Source organism: Xenopus tropicalis, chromosome 7, assembly GCF_000004195.4.
Source record: "Xenopus tropicalis strain Nigerian chromosome 7, UCB_Xtro_10.0, whole genome shotgun sequence".
Lineage (NCBI taxonomy): Eukaryota > Metazoa > Chordata > Amphibia > Anura > Pipidae > Xenopus > Xenopus tropicalis.
In genome coordinates, this window is record NC_030683.2 from 130,021,877 (window position 1) to 130,049,342 (window position 27,466).

Consider the following 27,466-nt stretch of genomic DNA (forward strand, 5'->3'; position numbering starts at 1 on the left):
ACAGCAGCCCCCCAGCCTGTCAGTCTCTCCCTCACACAGCAGCCCCCCCAGCCTGTCAGTCTCTCCCTCACACAGCAGCCCCCCAGTCTGTCAGTCTGTCCCTCACACAGCAGCCCCCCAGCCTGTCAGTCTGTCCCTCTCCCTTCCTTCCTCTCTTCTCCCTCAGTACCAAACTCCACTGAGCTCAAAAATACAAACAGATCAGGTGACAATGGGCGGTCTATCACGTGACTTGCCGATGACTCAGTGGCCCCGCCCCTCTCCGCACGTCAGTGTGTGGGGAAGTGGGATTCCGTGTGGGGCTCAGTAGCGCAGGGTTGGCGGGTTTCCGACACATTAGCTACTAATTTAAAGCCCAGGCGGGTTTCCAAAGTTACAGACCCACCAACATACAGTGTTTGAAGCCATTGGCGTGTTTGTAGTTTGGAAACTAGCCAAAGTTTTATTTCTCTGACATGCCTATCCCAGTGCATGCTGGGTAATGTAGTTTGTATCTTACATTTAGCCTACAGCTAAGATGAATATAAACTACAATACCCAGCATCTATTGACTCTCTATGCACTGACTGTAAAACTAGAAGTATATTTGTAATAGTATGGAGGGGCTACAATAGCCTTATAGATACAGTATGTGGTACTAGAGAGTAGGTGTGTGGGTATTATACACCCGCTACTTTACAAAGACAAGTTTTTCCATAGAAACAGATTTTTTTAGAGGTTTTTTTTTCATTGCGTATTTTGGGCTACTTTCAAAGTGGCTTTATTACTGTGGGTGTGCTCTTAAAAGCGCTTGTGGCAACATGGGTGTGGTTTGAAGTGGGTGTGGTTTAAAAAAGGGGGAGTGGCCAAAACTGGCTTCCATTAGCGGCCCTCCACCATGTAGGCCAGAAAAATTCTGGCCCTCAGTACCACAGAAGCTGAACAGCACTGCTCTCTAGCAAAACTAGGGGGCGCAGTGGGGCAGCGTTATGATTGGGTTTACTTTCCCTTTTAACCTACATAAAAACATTTGTAAGGAATAAACTATAGATATGGAAGTATTTATTTGTAAAAAAAAGGGGCCTGACACAGTGCTGGGAATCAGCATTCTCATTGGTCACTTCTCTTGCACTTACAGTCACATTGTTGCTCAGTAGAATTCTCATTGGGGTGCACTCGGGTGCAAAACCCCCGCCCCTGGCTGAATGTGCAGACCAAATTCCTACGCTCCTGTGCGAGGTCTGCGGAACGTATGTGGAGGAAATCCCGTACGCAAGCAGACTTTATCCACTATAAATTCCTATTAGCCTGCCTCAATTCTGCCCTGTCGAAGGCTAAACAGGAATACTACAACACCCTCATAAACAGTAATAAATCCAACCCAAAACGCCTATTTTCCATATTCAATACCCTTCTGCGTCCCTCGCAGACTCAATCACCTGACTTTATGCACTCCCCCCAGGACTTTGCTGATTTCTTCCTGAACAAAGTGGAGTCCATCCGCAATTAAATTCCCCCCTCTAATACTAACCAGCTCCTCCTTCCTCAGCCCCCCTCTGTATGTCTTAGCTCATTTGGTCCCGTAACTGGCTCTGAAGTCTCCCGGCTTCTGTTGTCAGCTCCGCTCACCACTTGCTCTCTAGACCCCATGCCTTCTTCTCTTCTCAAACACTGTGCTGCTGAGCTTACACTCCGGCTCTTACTCACATCTTCAACTCTTCTCTGTCTTCTGGAAGTTTCCCCTCTTCTTTCAAACAGGCCTGTGTCAAGCCCATCCTTAAAAAGGCCCCACTGGACCCATCCTGTCTCTCTAACTACCGTCCTGTCTCGCTTTTACCGCTTGCCTCCAAAATCTTAGAGCGCATTGTCTTCTCCCGTATCACTAACTTCCTTAATGCACATAATTTACTGGACCCGCTGCAATCTGGCTTTCGGCCTGCGCACTCTACTGAGACAGCCTTGTGCAGAGTTACGAATGATCTTCAGGTGCCAAAACCAGTGGTCACTTTTCTGTACTAATCCTCCTAGATCTATCGGCTGCGTTTGATACGGTTGACCACTCCCTCCTGATGCAAATTCTGCATTCGATTGGTCTCCGTAGTCAGGCTGCATCCTGGATCTCTTCCTACCTCTCTAACCGTTCCCTCACTGTCTCCTACGCTAACAAAATCTCATCTCCAGTTCCTCTTAATGTGGGGGTACCCCAAGGCTCTGTACTTAATGTGGGGGTACCCCAAGGCTCTGTACTTGGGCCGTTGCTGTTCTCCCTTTACACGCTGTCTTTGGGAGATCTTATCCGTTCATTTGGCTTCAAATCCCATCTGTATGCTGATGATACCCAAATTTACTTTTCGACCCCTTCATTAACAGTTGAAACTGAGACTCAAATCTCTAACTGCCTCCTGGCTATCTCTAACTGCCTCCTGGCTATCTCCAATTGGATGAACCAGCGCCACCTCAAACCGAACCTAACAAAAACTGAACTAATGATCTTTCCACCTAAACCTGGTCCTACCCCCCCTTTTCTATCTCTATTGAAGGCACCCTCATCAATCCTGTCAATTCCATGCGTTGTTTGGGGGGGATCTTTGACTCCAGTCTCTCCTTCTCTGACCATACTAACACCACTGTCAAAACCTGTCACTTTTTCTTACGCAATATTGCCAAAATCCGGCCCTTTCTTTCTACTGTAACAGCTAGGCTGCTCATGCATGCCCTCATCCTATCCCGACTTGACTACTGTAACCTGCTGCTAACCGGCCTCCCTAACTCCCATCTTTCCCCCCTACAGTCTATATTAAACACTGCTGCCAGAATTCTCCTCCTCTCACCCAGGAGAGTTCAGGCCCTTCCCCTGCTAAAGGCCTTATCATGGCTCCCTGTTAAACAAAGAATAGTTTACAAACTCCTTCTCTTAACCTTCAAAGCCCTCCATTCCTCTGCTCCTCACTACATCTCTTCCCTGGTGTCTCCGTACGTTCCTGGCCGACTCCTTCGTTCCTCGCAGAGCAACCGTTTGGTTGCGCCCCCCACTACTACTGCTGTTTCCCGCCTTAAATCCTTCTGCCTGGCTGCCCCTTACATTTGGAATTCCCTCCCTGATTTCCTCCGGAGAGAATCCTCCCTCAGTCTTTTTAAAACTAAACTTAAAGACTACCTTATGGAGCACTCGCCCAGCACCTGATCTGGAAACTGGCACTTATACTGTAATGTCACCCACTGTGACCTATAGCACTTATATTTGCCTATTTGTGTCTGTTAGTTACCCCTCCCATATAGATTGTAAGCTCTACGGGGCAGGGACCTCCTTCATCTTGTGTTCTGACTCTTATTGCAACTGTACCTTGTATTTATTTGTATTTATTGTTGTACTTTGTATTTATCCATTATATTTAACCCCCCTGTCTGTATTAATGAATCCTACTGTACAGTGCTGCGTACATAAGTAGCGCTTTATAAATAAAGATATACATATACATATACATTGGGGAATTTCCTTGCATCTATAATTACGACTATAGCAACACTAGGGGGCGCAGTGGGGCAGCGTTATGGTTGGGTTTATATCCCCTTTAGGACTTAAACCCAGATAAAAATGAAATGTTTGTGTCATTTTATTTCTTATTTTTATTAATTTGTAACGGTTATACAATTAGATATAAGGAATAAAAATAAAAAAGACATCCATGAAGCAGTGCAATATATACAAAACTATGGGAATATACCATAAATGCTCAAAAATATACATATATCACACCACATCTGTAAAAAAAAACGTACTTTTCCCAAATCGCGAGGTTTATCAGCCGCGGCCACGGCAATCTGATCAACTGTACTGACTGGCGCTCCTGCCATTCCCCATCTCAGCTGTAGAGGGAGTCGGTGGACTTCAGAAGGGGCAGCTTTTCATCAGCCCTTGTCCTTGCCTGGTAATGGAAAAACTGGGACATAAGCTGCGCTGGAGTGAAGGGAAATTGCGGAAACCAGAAAAAGAGAGGAGAGTATAAATACAAATATACAGAGAAGGAATGTTCTGGGCACACAATAAGCTGTACCCCCATACTGTACTGTCTAAGGGAAACACTATGGCACCCCCTACCCATATGTATAAATACAAATATACAGAGAGGGAATGTTCTGGGCACACAATAAGCTGTACCCCCATACTGTACTGTCTAAGGGAAACACTATGGCACCTCCTACCCATATGTATAAATACAAATATACAGAGAAGGAATGTTCTGGGCACACAATAAGCTGTACCCCCATACTGTACTGTCTAAGGGAAACACTATGGCACCTCCTACCCATATGTATAAATACAAATATACAGAGAAGGAATGTTCTGGGCACACAATAAGCTGTACCCCCATACTGTACTGTCTAAGGGAAACACTATGGCACCCCCTACCCATATGTATAAATACAAATATACAGAGAAGGAATGTTCTGGGCACACAATAAGCTGTACCCCCATACTGTACTGTCTAAGGGAAACACTATGGCACCCCCTACCCATATGTATAAATACAAATATACAGAGAGGGAATGTTCTGGGCACACAATAAGCTGTACCCCCATACTGTACTGTCTAAGGGAAACACTATGGCACCTCCTACCCATATGTATAAATACAAATATACAGAGAAGGAATGTTCTGGGCACACAATAAGCTGTACCCCCCATACTGTACTGTCTAAGGGAAACACTATGGCACCCCCTACCCATATGTATAAATACAAATATACAGAGAGGGAATGTTCTGGGCACACAATAAGCTGTACCCCCATACTGTACTGTCTAAGGGAAACACTATGGCACCCCCTACCCATATGTATAAATACAAATATACAGAGAAGGAATGTTCTGGGCACACAATAAGCTGTACCCCCATACTGTACTGTCTAAGGGAAACACTATGGCACCCCCTACCCATATGTATAAATACAAATATACAGAGAGGGAATGTTCTGGGCACACAATAAGCTGTACCCCCATACTGTACTGTCTAAGGGAAACACTATGGCACCTCCTACCCATATGTATAAATACAAATATACAGAGAAGGAATGTTCTGGGCACACAATAAGCTGTACCCCCATACTGTACTGTCTAAGGGAAACACTATGGCACCTCCTACCCATATGTATAAATACAAATATACAGAGAAGGAATGTTCTGGGCACACAATAAGCTGTACCCCCATACTGTACTGTCTAAGGGAAACACTATGGCACCCCCTACCCATATGTATAAATACAAATATACAGAGAAGGAATGTTCTGGGCACACAATAAGCTGTACCCCCATACTGTACTGTCTAAGGGAAACACTATGGCACCCCCTACCCATATGTATAAATACAAATATACAGAGAGGGAATGTTCTGGGCACACAATAAGCTGTACCCCCATACTGTACTGTCTAAGGGAAACACTATGGCACCTCCTACACAAACCTTGAAGTAACAGTTAGGGATAGCATTATCTGTACAAAGGATACAATGCAGTCAAAGCAGAAGGACCCCGCACAGCATATCAGCCAGGGCAAGTGATGTAGAGCTTTAATGGCCTCTGTTTGCCCTTCCATTGGGCTCTTAATGGCAATACTCAGGCCCAGGCAGATGTTTGCCGCCATCATGAGCAGGAACGTTCCCAGGGCCAAACCTTCCACTGATTTTCTCCTGAACTGCAGAGACACAAGAGAAGAAAGTAAATGTAAAATAAAGCAAAAGGACCATTGCTATAAAGCCTTTGAATAGACTGGGCTATTGAGGGCCACATTTGGCCCGTGGGCCTCCTGTTGGGCAGCCCTGATTTAGAAGGACGGGGGAGGACGGGGGAGGCCGTGGCAGCCGCTTACATTGGTGATGATCTGAGGAATTCGATAGATGATGCACATCATTGTGGTGATTAGTCCGAAGGTGAAGCCGATCTTCATCCTGATGGAATATTCCTGGGAACCACAATGAAGGAAATTTCAACAAGGAACGGAAAAATGGAGGGAACAAATAATGGTATTTTCAGGACTCCATTTTATTCCCATGATATTATGTGCCAGAACTGTCAGTGTGGCAAGTAAAGGTGGCCATACACGGGCCGATTCTAGCTGCCGATATGGGTCCCTTAGACAGATTCAGCAGCTTATCGGCCCATGTAGGGGCACTACCGACGGCCTGGCCGACCAATATTGGGCAGGTTAAAAAATTTAGACAGATCAGGGGCCACATTGGCTCGTTCATGCGGCCCCCGAACCAACTGGGCCTATTACCGTTGTTGTAATTTGATTGTTTGGCCCCAGGGCCAAAGACCGAATTAGCCAGGATTTGCCCGATATGGCCCACCCGTAGGTGAGGGATATCGGGAGAAGATCCACTCGCTTGGCAACATCGCCAAGTGAGTGGATCTGAAGGTGTATGGCCACCTTAAGTCTAATCAAAAGGGGGGATTTATGGTGAAAACACACAGAGCTACTTAGTAGCAGCTACTTTTTCAAAGCTACTAAATGCCAGAAAATCCCCTGCCATAGACAATACTGAGAATTGCCTCTACTAAAACACACGTAGAGACAATTATCAGTAAATGATCAGCATTGTCTGTTTTAGTAGCCACGACAAGTAGCTGCTACTAGTAGCTCCGTGTGTCTTCACCCTTAAGGTGGCCATACACGTAAAGATCCACTCGCCTGGCGAGGTCTCCAAACGAGCGGATCTTCTCCCGATATCCCCACCCACCTACAGTGGCTACAAGGCCAAACGATCGAATTATAACTACTGTAATGGGCGCAGTCGGTTCGGGGACCGCATCAAACAGCCGATGCGGTCCCCGATCCGACTGAATTTTGTAACCCGTCTAATCGATATCTGCCCAATTTCAGGGCAGGCCAGTCATTGTTGCTCCTACATGGACCAATAAGCTGCCGAATCAGTCCAAGGGAAGGCTGAATGATAGAGAGTCTAGAGAATTTTCAATAATCAATAACAACAAAAAAAGTAAAAGAATCCCAACACTGTTATCAACAACAATCACTTTCTGGGTGCTATAGATCTGGTCTGACTCCACCCCAGGCTAAAGGGCGGAGTCAGGCAAGACTAGTGGCAGCCCAAAGTGAAATGCATGATGCTTAGAAGTTAGGTACAATGACATATAATGGTAGGACACCAGTAAGATGCACCTCATCCCCATGAGCAGAGAGCAGGCGCCGGCTGGGAGTCACATCCCGGGGGTTCAGCACTGCGGGTTCTGACTGCTGCAGAAGAGAGAAAGTGGCCATAGAGCCCAGAAGGACAAATCCATAGAGAGCCCGTATTGGGGCGTAAGCTGAATCTGAGGGAGAGAGAAAGGAATGTGACTTATTTATGTTATGACCCCATGTTTAGGCAGTATATTATGGTACTACTGATGGGAGGATGCTGGGAGTTGTTGCCCACCCAAGCCTAGAATGCCCCAGGTTAGCCCCTGTTGTGACTGTAGAATGGCCATAATGACTCCCATGCAACCTCCCCACCATGTATAAATGCACTGAGCCGCTGCTATCAAATGAAAGGAGGAAAGAATGATGGAGAAGTGAGGGTCAAACTAGATGGACGCGTCTTTGTTCACCCTCAGCTGCTACCCAGAAACACTCACACTTGGGCCTCCGGTCATGAAACTTGAAATAGAAGTAGATGATGATCATCACAGAATCGATCAGAATGAAGTAGATGGATAAGTATTTCTGTAGGGGAGAGAAATATGGTTCAAATATACAGACTGGGGCTTTAGCAGAGCAAACATGGTGGCAGAATGAGATCCCGACCTGCAGGGGGAGCTGGTCAGCAAGGAAAACTCCGGCAGCGTTACATGAGTCTATCAGCGCCCACAGCAGGAGGAACCACATGGACATGGCCTCGTGCATCTTCCTACTCTTGCAGGCTTCATAGTACTGTCTTGGGGGGCAATAATTATTAGGTAAGTACCACATTATAGGTAATAATATCGGCATATGTATTGTGATCCGACCATAACAATGGTACAATTGTTTTCGGTTAAACCCTTATCTATTGGACAGGGTCCATCTTAGCCCATAACAAGGGTACAGATATATAGAAACATTGGGGTAACAGTCACCCCGCTATAGTTCCGGGGGTACCCAGGGCACAAATAAGCACTCACCCCAAATCCCCCCCTAACTGGCCTTCAGGCTGGGCCCCCTTAGCCCATAACAAGGGTACAGATATATAGAAACATTGGGGTAACAGTCACCCCGCTATAGTTCCAGGGGTACCCAGGGCACAAATAAGCACTCACCCCAAATCCCCCCCTAACTGGCCTTCAGGCTGGGCCCCCTTAGCCCATAACAAGGTTACAGATATATAGAAACATTGGGGTAACAGTCACCCTGCTATAGTTCCAGGGGTACCCAGGGCACAAATAAGCACTCACCCCAAAATCCCCCCCTAACTGGCCTTCAGGCTGGGCCCCCTTAGCCCATAACAAGGTTACAGATATATAGAAACATTGGGGTAACAGTCACCCCGCTATAGTTCCAGGGGTACCCAGGGCACAAATAAGCACCCCAAATCCCCCCCTAACTGGCCTTCAGGCTGGGCCCCCTTAGCCCATAACAAGGTTACAGATATATAGAAACATTGGGGTAACAGTCACCCTGCTATAGTTCCAGGGGTACCCAGGGCACAAATAAGCACTCACCCCAAATCCCCCCCTAACTGGCCTTCAGGCTGGGCCCCCTTAGCCCATAACAAGGTTACAGATATATAGAAACATTGGGGTAACAGTCACCCCGCTATAGTTCCAGGGGTACCCAGGGCACAAATAAGCACTCACCCCAAAATCCCCCCCTAACTGGCCTTCAGGCTGGGCCCCCTTAGCCCATAACAAGGTTACAGATATATAGAAACATTGGGGTAACAGTCACCCCGCTATAGTTCCAGGGGTACCCAGGGCACAAATAAGCACTCACCCCAAATCCCCCCCTAACTGGCCTTCAGGCTGGGCCCCCTTAGCCCATAACAAGGTTACAGATATATAGAAACATTGGGGTAACAGTCACCCTGCTATAGTTCCAGGGGTACCCAGGGCACAAATAAGCACTCACCCCAAATCCCCCCCTAACTGGCCTTCAGGCTGGGCCCCCTTAGCCCATAACAAGGTTACAGATATATAGAAACATTGGGGTAACAGTGGCTAAAGGCGACACTTACGGGAAGGCACAAGCCACGTAACACGCCATGGAGACCATTCCCACATACACACTGGCATGATCCCGGGCAGTTATTGCGCAGTCGCCAAACACAGACAAAATCCACTTGGTTCCATTGGGGCAGTAAATGACATTTGGGGGGGAGAGTGTTGGAGAAGTCAGGATGTCGGCCATCTTGTTTGCGATCTCTGAGGGAAACAAACATTAAGGGAAAGTCATGTACAATTCATTGGGATATAGAGAGGCGCCATTAAAGGGACCCCACCCTAAATACTGATGTTTATATTGGGTTCTAGATTCAGAAGTTGGATTTTGTGGAACCTTTAGCTTTCACGTGCTGGTTTTTCAATTATTTAGCTCAACAGCTATTTGGTTGCTAGGGTCCAAATTTAACTTAGCAACCAGACAGTGGTTTAAAAGAGAGACAGAAATGTAAATAAAGGGAAGGCAAAGTCATACAAAGTAACAATAAAACTGGAGCCTCGGGGAGGAGCAGTGGGTTTTTCCACGGAAAGTGGGGGCTGCTGTGGGATGTTACACGGCGCCACAATATCCCATCATTCATGGCTAAACCTGAGGGACCCACTGTGTCGGCTCACAGCCCATTCACTGTCAACAAATGGCGCCTCTGCCTGTGCCCAACAGTAGGACATGGACCCTCCCTCCGGCCCAATGGCACCAAATGGTCACTTCACACATCCCTGCTAACTGCACCAGGAAGCCCAACAGATTCTTTTCTGCCCCTAATTAACTGCCCTAGGGTTGGGTTCCCATTTCATTGGCCAATGTGACCCCCCCCCCATACTCTTTGCCCTCACTCTCTGTGTAGGGTACATATATATATATTAAGCCCCAAAAGCTCACATTTAGTACAGGGTATGGGGCCTCTTATGCAGAATGTTCGGGACCTGGGGTTTTACAGATAAGGGATCTTTCCGTAATTTGGATCTCCATAACATAAGTCTGCTAAAAATCATTTAAATATTGAATAAACCCAATAGGACTATTCTGCCCCAATAAGGGGTAATTATATCTTAGTTGGGATCAAGTACAGGTACTGTTTTATTATTACAGAGAAAAGGGAATCATTTAACCATTAAATAAACCCAATAGGGCTGTTCTGCCCCCAATAAGGGGTAATTATATCTTAGTTGGGATCAAGTACAGGTACTGTTTTATTATTACAGAGAAAAGGGAATCATTTAACCATTAAATAAACCCAATAGGGCTGTTCTGTCCCCAATAAGGGGTAATTATATCTTAGTTGGGATCAAGTACAGGTACTGTTTTATTATTACAGAGAAAAGGGAATCATTTAACCATTAAATAAACCCAATAGGGCTGTTCTGCCCCAATAAGGGGTAATTATATCTTAGTTGGGATCAAGTACAGGTACTGTTTTATTATTACAGAGAAAAGGAAATCATTTAACCATTAAATAAACCCAATAGGGCTGTTCTGCCCCAATAAGGGGTAATTATATCTTAGTTGGGATCAAGTACAGGTACTGTTTTATTATTACAGAGAAAAGGAAATCATTTAACCATTAAATAAACCCAATAGGGCTGTTCTGCCCCCAATAAGGGGTAATTATATCTTAGTTGGGATCAAGTACAGGTACTGTTTTATTATTACAGAGAAAAGGGAATCATTTAACCATGAAATAAACCCAATAGGGCTGTTCTGCCCCAATAAGGGGTAATTATATCTTAGTTGGGATCAAGTACAGGTACTGTTTTATTATTACAGAGAAAAGGGAATCATTTAACCATGAAATAAACCCAATAGGGCTGTTCTGCCCCCAATAAGGGGTAATTATATCTTAGTTGGGATCAAGTACAGGTACTGTTTTATTATTACAGAGAAAAGGAAATCATTTAACCATTAAATAAACCCAATAGGGCTGTTCTGCCCCCAATAAGGGGTAATTATATCTTAGTTGGGATCAAGTACAGGTACTGTTTTATTATTACAGAGACTGCGAGTATCTTTGTACCCCCAACCAGGGCCCCCTGGTTTATATACTCTGCACCCTGTCTCTGTATGCAGCCAATAGCGGTGCCTGGTGATGGAAGGGCCTGAGACACAATACAGACCCCCCTATTGGCTGCATAGACAATGTCCCACAGTTACAGTTCCATTACTTACCCCATCATGGTAACTGACCCCCACCCACTTGCACCCCTTTACCCCATTGTCTACCTCTCTGGGGGGCAATGAGTCTGCTCTGCTCCTCGGTCCCTTAACATATGACTGGGTGCCCCTGTACTGGGTCCCCCCCCATACTCACCCAGTAACTGCCTGTCCCTTGGCCTCTTCCTTTCCCCCTCCTGCTCTCAGCTCCTTCTGGTGAATAACAGCTAAATAAATAGCCCCCAGTCACATGACCCTGCCTTTGTCTTTCTGTGACCCCTCCCCAACTGGCCAACCCCAGTGACCAACAGGCCAGTCAGGATGGACAAGGCTTGCCTGGACAACTTGCAGCTACAGCCATTCCCATAACATTCCGTATTGAAAGTAATAATATCCTTATAAACACTTCTCTGTGACATCAGAGGGTGAGACTAATAGCTTAAAGGGGTAGTACACTTTTAAAATAACATTTAGTATGATGTAAACATTGATATTCTGAAAAAATGTACCATTGGCCTTCATTTTGTATTTTTTGTGCTATTTGCCATATTTAGTTTCTTGTTGAGTCTGCAATTACAGCAGCAATATGGTTGCTAGGAACTTATTTACCCTAACAACCAAGCAGTGGTTTGAATGGGAGACTGGAATATTCATAATAGAAGGACTGAAGGTAAATAATTCAAAAACTATAAAAGAAAAAATAATGAAGACCAATTGCTAGGAATAGGCCATTCCATTCTAGTAAATGGCAGGCTGCCCATATATTGGGGGTCACTGACCCCGGCAGCTAAAGAATGATTGCTCTGTAAGGCCACATTTGTTTTGTTATTGTTGCTTTCTATTCAGCCCCTCTCCTATAAATATATCAGTCTCTCATTCAAACCACTGCCTGGTTGCTAGGGTAACTTGCTGAACAAAAATTGGAATAATTAACAAACCTCAAATAAAAAAATAAAGACCAATTGCAACAATGCTACAGGACAATGGCTGCAGGGGGAATGACATATGGGGGGAATGCGCTATGGGGGGAATGGCATAAGGGCGGAATGACATAAGGGGGGGAATGGCATATGGGGTAATGGCATACGGGGGGCAATGGCATACAGGGGGCAAGGGCATATGGGGGGAATGGCATATGGGGGGAATGGCATATGGGGGGGAATGGCATACGGGGGGAATGGCATATGGGGGGAATGGCATATGGGGGGAATGGCTTATGAGGGGAATGGCATACGGGGGGAATAGCATACGGGGGAATGGCATATTGGGGGAATGGCTTATGAGGGGGAATGGCATACAGGGGGGAATGGCATATGGGGGGCAATGGCATACGGGGGGAATGGCATATGGGGGAATGGCATATGGGGGGGAATGGCTTATGAGGGGGAATGGCATAAGGGGGGAATGGCTTATGAGGGGGAATGGCATACGGGGGAAATGGCATACGGGGGAATGGCATATGGGGGGGAATGGCTTATGAGGGGGAATGGCATACAGGGGGGAATGGCATATGGGGGGCAATGGCATATGGGGGGGAATGGCTTATGAGGGGGAATGGCAAACGGGGGGAATGGCATATGGGGGGGAATGGCTTATGAGGGGGAATGGCATACGGGGGGAATAGCATACGGGGAAATGGCATATGGGGGAATGGCTTATGAGGGGGAATGGCAAACGGGGGGAATGGCATATGGGGGGGAATGGCTTATGAGGGGGAATGGCATATGGGGGGGAATGGCTTATGAGGGGGAATGGCAAACGGGGGGAATGGCATATGGGGGGGAATGGCTTATGAGGGGGAATGGCATACGGGGGGAATGGCATACGGGGGGAATGGCATACGGGGGGAATGGCATATGGGGGGGAATGGCTTATGAGGGGGAATGGCATACGGGGGGAATGGCATACGGGGGGAATGGCATATGGGGGGCAATGGCATACGGGGGGGAATGGCATACGGGGGAATGGCATATGGGGGGAATGGCATACGGGGTGAATGGCAAAGGGGTGAATGGCAAAGGGAGGCAGTGGCATACGGGGGGCAGTGGCATACGGGGGGCAGTGGCATATGGGGGGCAGTGGCATATGGGGGGCAATGGCATACAACCCAAGAGCTTGCAGGCCATACACATACGTTACAGTGACTACACTCCCCCCCCCCAGCACTCTAATCTAATGCAATGTGGTTATTAGGGAATCTCCTACACCCCTGTACATATATATATATAACTGTATACATGTGTGTATATATGTATATATACTTATAACTCATCTCAGCTTCCATTCACTTCTATACTGTGAAAGCCTGGGGGGCCCTTCTGGTAGTCACCCCGTAACACTACATACAGCACAGTGTAACTCTCCATACTGGAGACTAAAGTAATTAATGAATTGGCCACATTAGCGGATTAGTGTGACAGAAGGGAATATACACACCAATAGGGAGACACGGTATAAACGAATTGGGGGAAATTGGATGAGTGCAAATTAGCACTGAGGTGTGAAACGATTGGTCAGCCCGCCCCACCCACTGGGTCAGTAATTGGTACTGTGGGTCACTGCCCATAAACCCATTGTCCTGGTTTCCCTCACTCTTTGTTCAGCCCCAGTGACAGCCGATAAGTTCGGTTCTGCAGGGCAATTCCCAGTGGGGCAATAAGAGAGAATTCATTGGCTGCGGAGTTAAAGGGGCGGTTCAAGTTGACTTTTAGTATGTTATATAATGGCGAATTGTAAGCAACTTTTCAGTTGGTCTTCATTATTTATTTTTGATTGTTTTTTAATTATTTGCGTTCTTCTTCTGACTCTTTGCAGCTTTCAAATGGGGGTCACTGACCCCGGCAGCCAAACCCTATTGCTCTGTGAGGCTTCAGTTTTATTGTTATTGTTACTTTTTATTCCTTATCTTTCTATTCATGTCCTCTTCTATCCATATTTCAGTCTCTCATTCAAACCACTCCCTGGTTGTTAAGGTAACTTGGACCCTAGCAACCAGATAGCTGCTAAAACTCCAAACTGGAGAGCTGCTGAACAAAAAGTGATTTAATAAAAAAACACTATAACTAATAAAAAATAAAGACCAAGCCAATAGCCAATAAGTATACAGGAATGGGATCTTTTATTCTAAATGCTTGGGACCTGGGATCTTTGGTTAAAGGATCCTTCTTTATTTTGGATCTTTGTGCCCTAAGTAGGGTTGTTACCTCTCCTGCCCAGCGGGAGGTGGGGCATGATGTCACTGGGTGGGGCTGTGATGTCACTTGGGGGGGAGAGAACAGCTGATGTCACAGGGGCTATGACGCAGCAATCGGCGATTGGCCAATCACCACGCGTCAGTTGACCTGGACAACCCTACGGAAAACCAACCTAGCAACCCAAACCCTAAAGGCATTTAAACATGAAATAAACCCAACTGGATTGTTTTGCCCCCCAATAGGGATTCATGCAGCTCATTTACCCCCAAGTACAAGAATAAATATTAGAATTATTAGCTTAAAACGGACTCCGTGGGAGATGGCCTCCCCTTTCTGGGTATTGCCCCCGGGTACCATTGCCCGGCAGTGCTCTCACTTCCTTGGCATTTATATGAAGCACATTTATATAAATAATCAACTCTTTTCAGCTTTACTTGTCCTTTAAACCCCTGACTGACAGGCTGTTCTCCTCCCAATGGCACCAATGGCACCCAACTCCCCGCACCCGCGGGCCAGACACATATCCCCAGAACTTCTAATCGGTATTTTTATCTATAAATATTTATTCTGCAGCGGGAACATAAGGGGATATCATTACTGACACTGACGAGGGCGCTGCCACAAGAGCTGACAATCTATTGTGTTATCAGTTCTTGTTTCCTCTACCGACCCATCGCACTCCTCCCATCTGTTTATCTGTCCAACTACAAGGCATTTATCTCTTTTTAAATAAATCACACAATGGGCCCCTGTCGTTAGGGAGGGTTGGGGGGCAGTTTATTCTCATTGAAGAGGTTTCAGTTTCCCTTCCTGCTGGCAGTTAGTATCTCTATTAATGGATTCTCTCCTAGGGACAGGGAATTTCTGTTGGACCCAGTATCAGTCCTGGTTGGTTCCTCGGGCAGTTGAGCGCCTTATTGCCCTGCCCCCTTAGTGTTGCCAAGGCCTTTATGCAGCCTATAGCAACCCAGAGGGGCAATTACCACCCTGCCCCTGGGAATACCTACGGTATCTCTATTACCCCAATGGATTCTCTCCAAGGGATGGGGAATTTGATGTTTCTGTTGGACCCAGTATCAGTCCTGGTTGGTTCCTCGGGCAGTTGAGCGCCTTATTGCCCTGCCCCCTTAGTGTTGCCAAAGCCTTTCTGCAGTCTATAGCAACCCAGAGGGGCAATTACCACCCTGCCCCTGGGAATACATAAGCAGCATCAGACTGGGCTGGTGGGGAACTGAGAAAAAAACCCTGCTAATCCAGACCTGCTCCCCCCCAGCATTGGCCATTACAATGGGCCGGCATTAGCCACAGATTATCCAGTAGGTGTATGGGTTGTAGTGCAGTAAAGGGGTTGCTCACCTTTGAGTTAACTTTTAGTATGATGTAGACAGTAATATTCCGAGACAATTTGCAATTGGTCCTCATTTTTTATTATTTGTAGTTTTTGCATTATTTCACTTTTTGTTCAGCAGCTCTCCAGTTTGGAGTTTAAGCAGCTATCTGGTTGCTAGGGTCCAAATTACCTTAGTAACCAGGGAGTGGTGTGAATGAGAGACTGGTATATGAATAGGGGAGGGGCTGAATAGAAAGATAAGGAATAAAAAGTAACAATAACAATAAAACTGGAGCCTCACAGAGCAATAGGGTTTGGCTGCCGGGGTCAGTGACCCCCATTTGAATGCTGGAAAGAGTTGCTAGGGTCCAGATTACCTTAGCAACCAGGGAGTGGTTTGAATGAGAGACAGGTATATGAATAGGGGAGGGGCTGAATAGAAAGATAAGGAATAAAAAGTAACAATAACAATAAAACTGGAGCCTCACAGAGCAATAGGGTTTGGCTGCCGGGGTCAGTGACCCCCATTTGAAAGCTGGAAAGAGACAGAAGAGGAAGGCAAATAATTCTAAAACTATAACAAATAAATAATGAAGACCAATTGAAAAGTTGATTAGAACTGGCCATTGTATAACATACTAAAAGTTAATGTAAAGGTGAACCCCCCCCCCCTTTAATGGCAGGATGTCTATTGTCCTGTCTCATTGAAGCTTATCATACGGCAAATTATTTGCCAGCCCATTGAATGCCTGGGGGCTCATTGTCAATTATACAATTATTGCCCCCATACACTGACTAAATCTCCCCTCCCCCTCAGTAGCTCTGGAGAACAATGGAGATTGGGGGTTAATGATTAATATGAATCTGATTGTACAAAATGCTCCGTTTATTCAAATAAAACCTTAGAAACTGACTGGCAAAGGCCAATATTTGTGCTCTTGTCGCTCTTGTAGGGTTTGTCTCACTATAAAATGGAACCTCCTTAGTTCAAAGAGAATGATTGCTCTCTCGGCCTGGGAATCTATTATATACTAAATAATGTACCCCCGTTATAAAATATAAGGATATAAGTCACCAAGATGTTATAGTTATGTGTAACTGTCACTGTGTCTGTCCCTTTCCCTTCCCTGCACTGCTGGTTCTGACTCCTGATACAACTCCCCAATACCCATTCATTCCTCATTCTCACTGGGTTTATAGTTATGTGTAACTGTCACTGTGTCTGTCCCTTTCCCTTCCCTGCACTGCTGGTTCTGACTCCTGATACAACTCCCCAATATCCATTCATTCCTCATTCTCACTGGGTTTATAGTTATGTGTAACTGTCACTGTGTCTGTCCCTTTCCCTTCCCTGCACTGCTGGTTCTGACTCCTGATACAACTCCCCAATACCCATTCATTCCTCATTCTCACTGGGTTTATAGTTATGTGTAACTGTCACTGTGTCTGTCCCTTTCCCTTCCCTGCACTGCTGGTTCTGACTCCTGATACAACTCCCCAATATCCATTCATTCCTCATTCTCACTGGGTTTATAGTTATGTGTAACTGTCACTGTGTCTGTCCCTTTCCCTTCCCTGCACTGCTGGTTCTGACTCCTGATACAACTCCCCAATATCCATTCATTCCTCATTCTCACTGGGTTTATAGTTATGTGTAACTGTCACTGTGTCTGTCCCTTTCCCTTCTCTGCACTGCTGGTTCTGACTCCTGATATAACTCCCCAATATCCATTCATTCCTCATTCTCACTGGGTTTATAGTTATGTGTAACTGTCACTGTGTCTGTCCCTTTCCCTTCCCTGCACTGCTGGTTCTGACTCCTGATACAACTCCCCAATATCCATTCATTCCTCATTCTCACTGGGTTTATAGTTATGTGTAACTGTCACTGTGTCTGTCCCTTCCCTGCACTGCTGGTTCTGACTCCTGATACAACTCCCCAATACCCATTCATCCCTCATTCTCACTGGGTTTATAGTTATGTGTAACTGTCACTGTGTCTGTCCCTTTCCCTTCCCTGCACTGCTGGTTCTGACTCCTGATACAACTCCCCAATATCCATTCATTCCTCATTCTCACTGGGTTTATAGTTATGTGTAACTGTCACTGTGTCTGTCCCTTTCCCTTCCCTGCACTGCTGGTTCTGACTCCTGATACAACTCCCCAATATCCATTCATTCCTCATTCTCACTGGGTTTATAGTTATGTGTAACTGTCACTGTGTCTGTCCTTTTCCTTCCCTGCACTGCTGGTTCTGACTCCTGATACAACTCCCCAATATCCATTCATTCCTCATTCTCACTGGGTTTATAGTTATGTGTAACTGTCACTGTGTCTGTCCCTTTCCCTTCCCTGCACTGCTGGTTCTGACTCCTGATACAACTCCCCAATACCCATTCATTCCTCATTCTCACTGGGTTTATAGTTATGTGTAACTGTCACTGTGTCTGTCCCTTTCCCTTCCCTGCACTGCTGGTTCTGACTCCTGATACAACTCCCCAATACCCATTCATTCCTCATTCTCACTGGGTTTATAGTTATGTGTAACTGTCACTGTGTCTGTCCCTTTCCCTTCCCTGCACTGCTGGTTCTGACTCCTGATACAACTCCCCAATATCCATTCATTCCTCATTCTCACTGGGTTTATAGTTATGTGTAACTGTCACTGTGTCTGTCCCTTTCCCTTCCCTGCACTGCTGGTTCTGACTCCTGATACAACTCCCCAATATCCATTCATTCCTCATTCTCACTGGGTTTATAGTTATGTGTAACTGTCACTGTGTCTGTCCCTTTCCCTTCCCTGCACTGCTGGTTCTGACTCCTGATACAACTCCCCAATATCCATTCATCCCTCATTCTCACTGGGTTTATAGTTATGTGTAACTGTCACTGTGTCTGTCCCTTTCCCTTCCCTGCACTGCTGGTTCTGACTCCTGATACAACTCCCCAATATCCATTCATTCCTCATTCTCACTGGGTTTATAGTTATGTGTAACTGTCACTGTGTCTGTCCCTTTCCCTTCCCTGCACTGCTGGTTCTGACTCCTGATACAACTCCCCAATATCCATTCATTCCTCATTCTCACTGGGTTTATAGTTATGTGTAACTGTCACTGTGTCTGTCCCTTTCCCTTCCCTGCACTGCTGGTTCTGACTCCTGATACAACTCCCCAATATCCATTCATTCCTGTGTAATTCTTTTAAAACTGTTTTTTGAATAAAATTTTCATAGTTTCAGAGTTTGTTAAAAATCTTTGTTCTGCCAGTAGGGATATTGTCGGGCTCGGGCCCCGCTGGTCCCTGTAGGGCCACACACCGCTGAGCTGATCAGACCCATAAGGCCACAGAACAGCTGCTTTGGGGCAATTGGAATAAAGTGAGTCTGCTCTGTGCCCTTTGCTGGCGCTGCTCCTATTAACCCTCTCAGGCCCAGATGGCACCTTGGCCTATGGCAGCTCTGGGCCCACAAACATGGCGTCTCCCAGTCTAGAAATGAATAAAAGTCCAACCCGAGACGTTTTCTCAGTGATTCTTCCCATTCTCAGCCGTAAAGGGAGACGGAGGACAATAGAAGAGGCTCCTCTTCATCACACTGGGCCCTTGGCCGGTACCGGATAAACTGGTACATGAGCTGCCGCCGGAGTGAAGGGAAAACATGGATAATGGGGAACCCCCAGAATAAACTATTCCCAGATAAGGCCACAACCTGCCCTGGTACCCCGGTGCCCCCCAACCAACATTCTGCCCCATGTCACCCCTGACACCCCAATTTCCCCACACACTGAGCGACCCAGTTCCCCCTGTCTGACATTAGCCCCATAATTACACATGGAGACCAGTATAGCCATTAGGAAAAGGTGGCAACCCTAATTGGTCCCAGTAAGCTTTACCCTCCTACCCAAGTGCCCCAGCAGCCCCCGCCCCTATATCTGCCAATGAAACAGCTTGGCACCATCCAATAAAGGATACGACCCAGTCGGAGCCCACCGAGCCCACGCAGGCTATGAGCCAGGGCAAGTGATGCAGAGCTTTACTGGCCTCCGTCTGGCTTTGCCGCGGGCTCTTCAGCACAATACTCAGCCCGAAGCAGAGGTTTTCCACCATCATGAGCAGGAACATCCCCAGGGCCAAACCTTCCACTGATTTTCTCCTGAACTGCAGAGACACAAGGGGGGGGACGTCAGGGCGAAACAAAATTGCCCACAAAGAGCAGTGTAATTGGCCCCCAAAGCTAAATATAATCACATATACCCAAAGCAGGGTTGCCATATGCCCAAAGGTAACCCAGGAGACATCTGGGCTGCTCTCTTACCCATGAGACTTCTGGGCTGCTCTCTTACCCATGAGACTTCTGGGCTGCTCTCTTACCCAGGAGACATCTGGGCTGCTCTCTTACCCAGGAGACATCTGGGCTGCTCTCTTACCCATGAGACTTCTGGGCTGCTCTCTTACCCATGAGACTTCTGGGCTGCTCTCTTACCCAGGAGACATCTGGGCTGCTCTCTTACCCATGAGACTTCTGGGCTGCTCTCTTACCCATGAGACTTCTGGGCTGCTCTCTTACCCAGAAGACATCTGGGCTGCTCTCTTACCCAGGAGACATCTGGGCTGCTCTCTTACCCATGAGACTTCTGGGCTGCTCTCTTACCCATAAGACTTCTGGGCTGCTCTCTTACCCATGAGACTTCTGGGCTGCTCTCTTACCCAGGAGACATCTGGGCTGCTCTCTTACCCAGGAGACTTCTGGGCTGCTCTCTTACCCAGGAGATTTCTGGGCTGCTCTCTTACCCATGACTATAGACCACTATCTCTTGCAAAGGAAGATTTGTGTTCATATCCCCCTAAGGCTCCGGTAGCCCCTTCCTTACGTTGGTGACAATCTGAGGAATTCGAAAAACGATCCACATGCCCGAGACGATGATCCCCAAGGTGTAACCCATCTTCATCCTGATGGAACCGTCCTGAAAGGCACAGGGCGAGAATAAGAGGGAGGCCCTTAAATGAGCCGGGGACGGAGGCTGGGGGCCCTTGAGTGGGCCGGGGACAGAGGCTGGGGGTCCCTGAGTGGGCCGGGGACGGAGGCTGGGGGCCCCTGAGTGGGCCGGGGACGGAGGCTGGGGGCCCTTGAGTGGGCCGGGGACGGAGGCTGGGGGCCCCTGAGTGGGCCGGGGACGGAGTCTGGGGGTCCCTGAGTGGGCCGGGGACGGAGGCTGGGGGCCCTTGAGTGGGCCGGGGACGGAGGCCGGGGGCCCTTGAGTGGGCCAGGGACAGAGGCCGGGGGTCCTTGAGTGGGCCGAAGACAGAGGCTGGGGGCCCTTGAGTGGGCCGGAGACAGAGGCTGGGGGCCCTTGAGTGGGCCGGGGACGGAGGCTGGGGGCCCTTGAGTGGGCCGGGGACCATATTAATGACCTATAGAGCTGCATCCGTCCTGCAGAACTCCATACCTATGGGCTTTAGGGTAATAGATAATTGCCCCAATGTGCTGATTGAGCTCACTGCATATGGTACAAAGGGTTAACGCAGACTGGTAGCCTGGAGGCCACAAGGGCCGCCAAAGGCTTCTATAGACTGGAACCCTATTGGGTCTGTGGGGGCCTTTGTTGTAATCCAATATCCTCGTTATATTACGGATAGTGAAGAGCGAATGGGAAGCGAAATGGGGCAGATTTGCTCATCACTAATTATGTGCAACCCACACACCACGGTGAGAAGTCTGACCAATTTTAATGACAATTTGTGCACCCCAAAACTCACTTTTCTGAGTGTAATTGGTCTTGTCTGACTCCTCCCCAGGCTAAAGGGAGGAGTCAGGCCAGACTAGCGGCACCCAGAAGTGATGTAGAAGCCAACTGTATTGCTATTGAGTAGTCGGTAAGGCTTGTGGGAAGGATACAGAGTCGGACTGGGCAGACGAGACACCGGGAAAGACCCCAATGGGCCCCCGTAGCCCCAGTTGTACCCCAGGAGGATAAGCTGAGAAGCGTTGCCATAGAGACACATCAGTCAGACTCACCTCCTCCCCATCAGCAGAGAGTAGGCGCCGGCTGGGTATCATTTCCCTGAGGTTCTGCACCGCGGGTTCCGACTCCTGAAGCAAAGAGAAAGTGGCCACAGAGCCCAGAAGGGCAAATCCACAGACTGTATGTAAGGGGGTGTGAGCTGAATGGGGGGAGAGAAAAATTAGTATTTTATCATTTCACCTACTGCTATATCTCTTAAAGGGGGAACACAGTTTATAAAAATGACCCTAATCACTCTGTGACCCCCCCACTATATGTACCCCCCTAGCACATAATTTATAAATGGACTTTGCCCATAGTCACCATTATACTATAACACTGGGGGTTGCCTTCCTCAACATCAACTGGCAATATATATTATAGTAGGGTTGAACTTGATGGCTGTGTCCTTTTTCAGGGTTAGCTACTATGCAGAAAAACTCACATCTGGGCCTCCATTTGCGAAGCCTGAAATAGCAGTAGATGCCGAGCAGCAGGGAATCACAGAGAATGCAGTTAATGGAGAAATATTTCTGCGGGAAAAAAATCAGATATTCAGACTGTGGGTTTAGCAGAGGAAATAGGAGGAAGATCTCAGCCCTACCTGCAGGGGGAGCTGGTCTGCAAGAAAGGTCCCAGCAACGTTCAAAGTGTCCATAACGACCCACAGCACCAGGAACCCGAGGGACATCGCCTCCTGCATCTTCCCCGTCTTGCAGGCTTCATAGTATTGTCTGATAGGGAACAGCAACACGGCCATTAATTCTTATTATATCTGGCACCCCAAATCCCCCCCTAACTGGCCTTCAGGCTGGGCCCCCTTAGCCCATAACAAGGTTACAGATATATAGAAACATTGGGGTAACAGTCACCCCGCTATAGTTCCAGGGGTACCCAGGGCACAAATAAGCACTCACCCCAAATCCCCCCCTAACTGGCCTTCAGGCTGGGCCCCCTTAGCCCATAACAAGGTTACAGATATATAGAAACATTGGGGTAACAGTCACCCCGCTATAGTTCCAGGGGTACCCAGGGCACAAATAAGCACTCACCCCAAGTCCCCCCCTAACTGGCCTTCAGGCTGGGCCCCCTTAGCCCATAACAAGGTTACAGATATATAGAAACATTGGGGTAACAGTCACCCCGCTATAGTTCCAGGGGTACCCGGGGCACAAATAAGCACTCACCCCAAATCCCCCCCTAACTGGCCTTCAGGCTGGGCCCCCCTTAGCCCATAACAAGGTTACAGATATATAGAAACATTGGGGTAACAGTCACCCCGCTATAGTTCCAGGGGTACCCAGGGCACAAATAAGCACTCACCCCAAATCCCCCCCTAACTGGCCTTCAGGCTGGGCCCCCTTAGCCCATAACAAGGTTACAGATATATAGAAACATTGGGGTAACAGTCACCCTGCTATAGTTCCAGGGGTACCCAGGGCACAAATAAGCACTCACCCCAAATCCCCCCCTAACTGGCCTTCAGGCTGGGCCCCCTTAGCCCATAACAATGTTACAGATATATAGAAACATTGGGGTAACAGTCACCCCGTTATAGTTCCAGGGGTACCCAGGGCACAAATAAGCACTCACCCCAAATCCCCCCCTAACTGGCCTTCAGGCTGGGCCCCCTTAGCCCATAACAAGGTTACAGATATATAGAAACATTGGGGTAACAGTCACCCCGCTATAGTTCCAGGGGTACCCAGGGCACAAATAAGCACTCACCCCAAATCCCCCCCTAACTGGCCTTCAGGCTGGGCCCCCTTAGCCCATAACAAGGTTACAGATATATAGAAACATTGGGGTACCAGTCACCCCGCTATAGTTCCAGGGGTACCCAGGGCACAAATAAGCACTCACCCCAAATCCCCCCCTAACTGGCCTTCAGGCTGGGCCCCCTTAGCCCATAACAAGGTTACAGATATATAGAAACATTGGGGTAACAGTCACCCCGCTATAGTTCCAGGGGTACCCAGGGCACAAATAAGCACTCACCCCAAATCTCGCCCTAATTAAGCCAAAAACTCTATAACCCCTACTGTCACTGATAAGGATATTAGCAGTCACTGAGGGGTTCTGTGCCCATATAAAGGCACAAGGCTGCAGGCTGAGTTATACAGGGAACTCTGAGTATCACTCATGTATTATAAGGGATAATGTACCCCCTACTGTAAATGATAAGGATATTAGCAGTCACTGAGGGGTTCTGTGCCCCCCATATAAAGGCACAAGGCTGCAGGCTGAGTTATACAGGGAACTCTGAGTATCACTCATGTATTATAAGGCATAATGTACCCCCTACTGTAAATGATAAGGATATTAGCAGTCACTGAGGGGTTCTGTGCCCCCCATATAAAGGCACAAGGCTGCAGGCTGAGTTATACAGGGAACTCTGAGTATCACTCATATATTATAAGGGATAATGTACCCCCTACTGTAAATGATAAGGATATTAGATACCACTGGTACTAGTTTCAATGAACCGCAAAAAGCAAATGGCACTCAGGGCTTAGAGGAAAAATTCCTTTTTAAAAAAGATTTTATTTGCGAAACAATGCAACGTTTCGAGGCAACATAGCCCCTTTATCAAGCATGCTTGATAATGCTTGATAAAGGGGCTATGTTGCCTCGAAACGTTGCATTGTTTCGCAAATAAAATCTTTTTTAAAAAGGAATTTTTCCTCTAAGCCCTGAGTGCCATTTGCTTTTTGCCGTTCTACTGGATGCTGGGAGGGTGCCGATCCCTCTGGCAATGTGCACCGGGCGTTCTGATTTGGAGAGCTAGGGTGTGCGGAATAAGCCTCTGTTGTGCTTACTAGTTTCAATGAGTCATGTGACACAAATGACATCACTACAGCCAACATTTAGAACACTTACGGGAAGGCACAAGCCACGTAACACGCCATGGAGACCATTCCCACATACACACTGGCATGATCCCGGGCAGTTATTGCGCAGTCGCCAAACACAGACAAAATCCACTTGGTTCCATTGGGGCAGTAAGTGACATTTGAGGGGGAGAGTGTTGGAGAAGTCAGGATGTCGGCCATGTTGTTTGTGTTCTCTGAGGCTCAGAGGGAGGAACATACAAACATTAATGGAAAGTCATGTACAATTCATTGGGATATACTTGCAGCGCAGCAGTAAAGTGTGCCTGAGTCTGAGCTTTCAGAAGGAGCCAGCGCTACACATTAGAACTGCTTTCAGCTAACCTATTGTTTCTCCTACTCCCATGTAACTGGAGGAGTCCCAAGCCGGACTTGGATTTCTTACTATTGAGTGCTATTCTGATACCTACTGGGAGCTGCTATCTTGCTCCCTTCCCATTGTTCTGCTGATCGGCTGCTGGGGGTGAGGGGGGGGATATCACTCCAACTTGCAGCGCAGCAGTAAAGTGTGCCTGAGTCTGAGCTTTCAGCCAGGGCTACACATTAGAACTGCTTTCAGCTAACCTATTGTTTCCCCTACTCTTATGTAACTGGAGGAGTCCCAAGCCGGACTTGGATTTCTTACTATTGAGTGCTATTCTGATACCTACTTGGAGCTGCTCCCTTCCCATTGTTCTGCTGATTGGCTGCTGGGGGGAGGGGGGGGGGGATATCACTCCAACCTTTCAGGGCACAGAACAGAACATTACCCAGCCCCCCACTGGAGCTACCTAGTGGAAAAAGCAGTTGCCCCCAAGGGGTCTGGCATGTATCTCACATTGGGGTGCACCCCCGGCTGCGGCAGGACACCCCTCCTTGGCACCTCCCTGGATACCACCCTAGTTGGAATCTTCATACCCCATGTTTACCTCAGGAGCTTTGGGCCAGCAGTTCTATTGGAGGGGGGATAAGAAGAGTCCAATATGCCCCAGGGGCACTGAGTGAATAATTCCCTCCCAGCAATGGAACATTCCGAGCCTTTCTAGATGGCAGGAATAGGCTGGCTTATTGTTACTTTCTATTCAGCCCCTCCCCTATTCATATACCAGTCTCTCATCCAGACTGCTCCTTGGTTGCTAAGTAAACCTAGCAACCAAAAAGCTGTTAAAATGTCAAACTGGAATATCACTCTCTATATCATAATAGAAGTTAACTTAAAGGTGAACATTCCCTTTCAGGACTAACATTACTTACTGAGCACAGACTAGGGATTTGGGGGGTTACACTGACACCCCACTATACACACTCCCGGCCCCCTTCCCCTGACCCCGTGTTGCCTTACTATACACACTCCCGGCCCCCTTCCCCTGACCCCGTGTTGCCTTACTATACACACTCCCGGCCCCCTTCCCCTGACCCCGTGTTGTCTTACTATACACACTCCCGGCCCCCTTCCCCTGACCCCGTGTTGCCTTACTATACACACTCCCGGCCCCCTTCCCCTGACCCCGTGTTGCCTTACTATACACACTCCCGGCCCCTTCCCCTGACCCCGTGTTGCCTTACTATACACACTCCCGGCCCCCTTCCCCTGACCCCGTGTTGCCTTACTATACACACTCCCGGCCCCCTTCCCCTGACCCCATGTTGCCTTACTATACACACTCCCTGCCCCCTTCCCCTGACCCCGTGTTTGCCTTACTATACACACTCCCGGCCCCCTTCCCCTGACCCCGTGTTGCCTTACTATACACACTCCCGGCCCCCTTCCCCTGACCCCGTGTTGCCTTACTATACACACTCCCGGCCCCCTTCCCCTGACCCCGTGTTGCCTTACTATACACACTCCCGGCCCCCTTCCCCTGACCCCGTGTTGCCTTACTATACACACTCCCGGCCCCCTTCCCCTGACCCCATGTTGCCTTACTATACACACTCCCTGCCCCCTTCCCTGACCCCGTGTTGCCTTACTATACACACTCCCGGCCCCCTTCCCCTGACCCCGTGTTGCCTTACTATACACACTCCCGGCCCCCTTCCCGACCCCGTGTTGCCTTACTATACACACTCCCGGCCCCCTTCCCCTGACCCCATGTTGCCTTACTATACACACTCCCGGCCCCCTTCCCGACCCCGTGTTGCCTTACTATACACACTCCCGGCCCCCTTCCCGACCCCGTGTTGCCTTACTATACACACAGTCCAACAGACCCCAGTGCATAGCTCTGTACCCTAGTCCCCGCACCCCATTTCTTACCTCAGAGGAGGACAAATTCCCACAATTCTCTTCTCAGCCCTCCAGGTTCATCAATATCAGCTCTGCCCTTTCTCCCCCCCCCCTTATACCCACACACTAAGTGCCTGTCCCTCCGTCTCTCCCACTCTGGGTCTGTTCCTTTTAAACCACAAGAGCAAATAACCCCCAGTCATGTGACCCTGGGCAGAATCCTTTGTGTATCTTTGACTCCTCCCCCTTACAATCTAAGGTCCCTATCACTTTTTGGGGGGGGGGGGGCCCAGAGCAGTGTTGTTATACCACTGATACTGCCATAAGCACCATGCAGCATCAGGGCAACATGAAGTAACTGCCAGCCCTGGGGGGCCGGGGGCACTGGGGCACAATTGGCAGAGAGGGAGAGGCTTACGGGGCAGGTAGGAGTGATATTTTGGGGCATCTTGGTGGGTTCTGTTACCAGATTTCCCACTCCTGCCGTGTCAGACTGGAACGCCCCCTTCTGGTTACACTGAGACCCTGGGGCT

At 48.0% G+C, this 27,466-nt stretch overlaps 2 protein-coding genes across 4 annotated transcripts; both read right to left on the bottom strand.

Moving 5' to 3' along the window:
* Positions 1–3,586: 3,586 nt before the first annotated feature.
* On the bottom strand, positions 3,587–11,568 carry LOC100493569 (lysosomal amino acid transporter 1 homolog). Its single transcript, XM_002941957.4, has 8 exons — positions 11,471–11,568; positions 9,182–9,368; positions 7,777–7,906; positions 7,608–7,695; positions 7,153–7,304; positions 5,842–5,934; positions 5,482–5,667; positions 3,587–3,932 (listed from the first exon to the last, which is right to left on the bottom strand). Exons 2-8 carry the CDS (start codon positions 9,352–9,354, stop codon positions 3,843–3,845), a joined length of 912 nt encoding a protein of 303 aa, XP_002942003.2. The 5' UTR covers positions 9,355–9,368; positions 11,471–11,568; the 3' UTR covers positions 3,587–3,842.
* Positions 11,569–16,706: 5,138 nt separating this feature from the next.
* On the bottom strand, positions 16,707–27,100 carry MGC69309 (protein). Of its 3 annotated transcripts, none has more exon segments than NM_001004837.1 (8): positions 16,707–17,489; positions 18,491–19,468; positions 19,807–19,992; positions 20,706–20,798; positions 21,851–21,996; positions 22,282–22,369; positions 22,441–22,570; positions 26,964–27,023. In NM_001004837.1, coding segments are annotated over 6 exon segments (690 nt in total). In that variant the 5' UTR covers positions 22,528–22,570; positions 26,964–27,023; the 3' UTR covers positions 16,707–17,489; positions 18,491–19,378.
* Between the last annotated feature and the right edge of the window lie 366 nt (positions 27,101–27,466).

What these genes read in the sequence shown, in the direction of transcription:
- LOC100493569 (XM_002941957.4), bottom strand. Translation starts at nt 9,354, where the DNA reads ATGGCCGACATCCTGACTTCTCCAACACTCTCCCCCCCAAATGTCATT. An exon ending in TACGTGGCTTGTGCCTTCCC is followed by an intron (nt 7,907 to 9,181) that starts GTAAGTGTCGCC and finishes TTGCCCCCCAAG; the next exon opens with ACAGTACTATGAAGCCTGCA. An exon ending in TCTCTGCTCATGGGGATGAG is followed by an intron (nt 5,935 to 7,152) that starts GTGCATCTTACT and finishes TGTGGTTCCCAG; the next exon opens with GAATATTCCATCAGGATGAA.
- MGC69309 (XM_012966351.3), bottom strand. Translation starts at nt 24,889, where the DNA reads ATGGCCGACATCCTGACTTCTCCAACACTCTCCCCCTCAAATGTCACT. An exon ending in TTCCTCAGATTGTCACCAAC is followed by an intron (nt 19,993 to 20,705) that starts GTAAGGAAGGGG and finishes GTGTCTCTGCAG; the next exon opens with TTCAGGAGAAAATCAGTGGA. An exon ending in CGGTGGGCTCCGACTGGGTC is followed by an intron (nt 19,469 to 19,806) that starts GTATCCTTTATT and finishes CTCCGGCGGCAG; the next exon opens with CTCATGTACCAGTTTATCCG.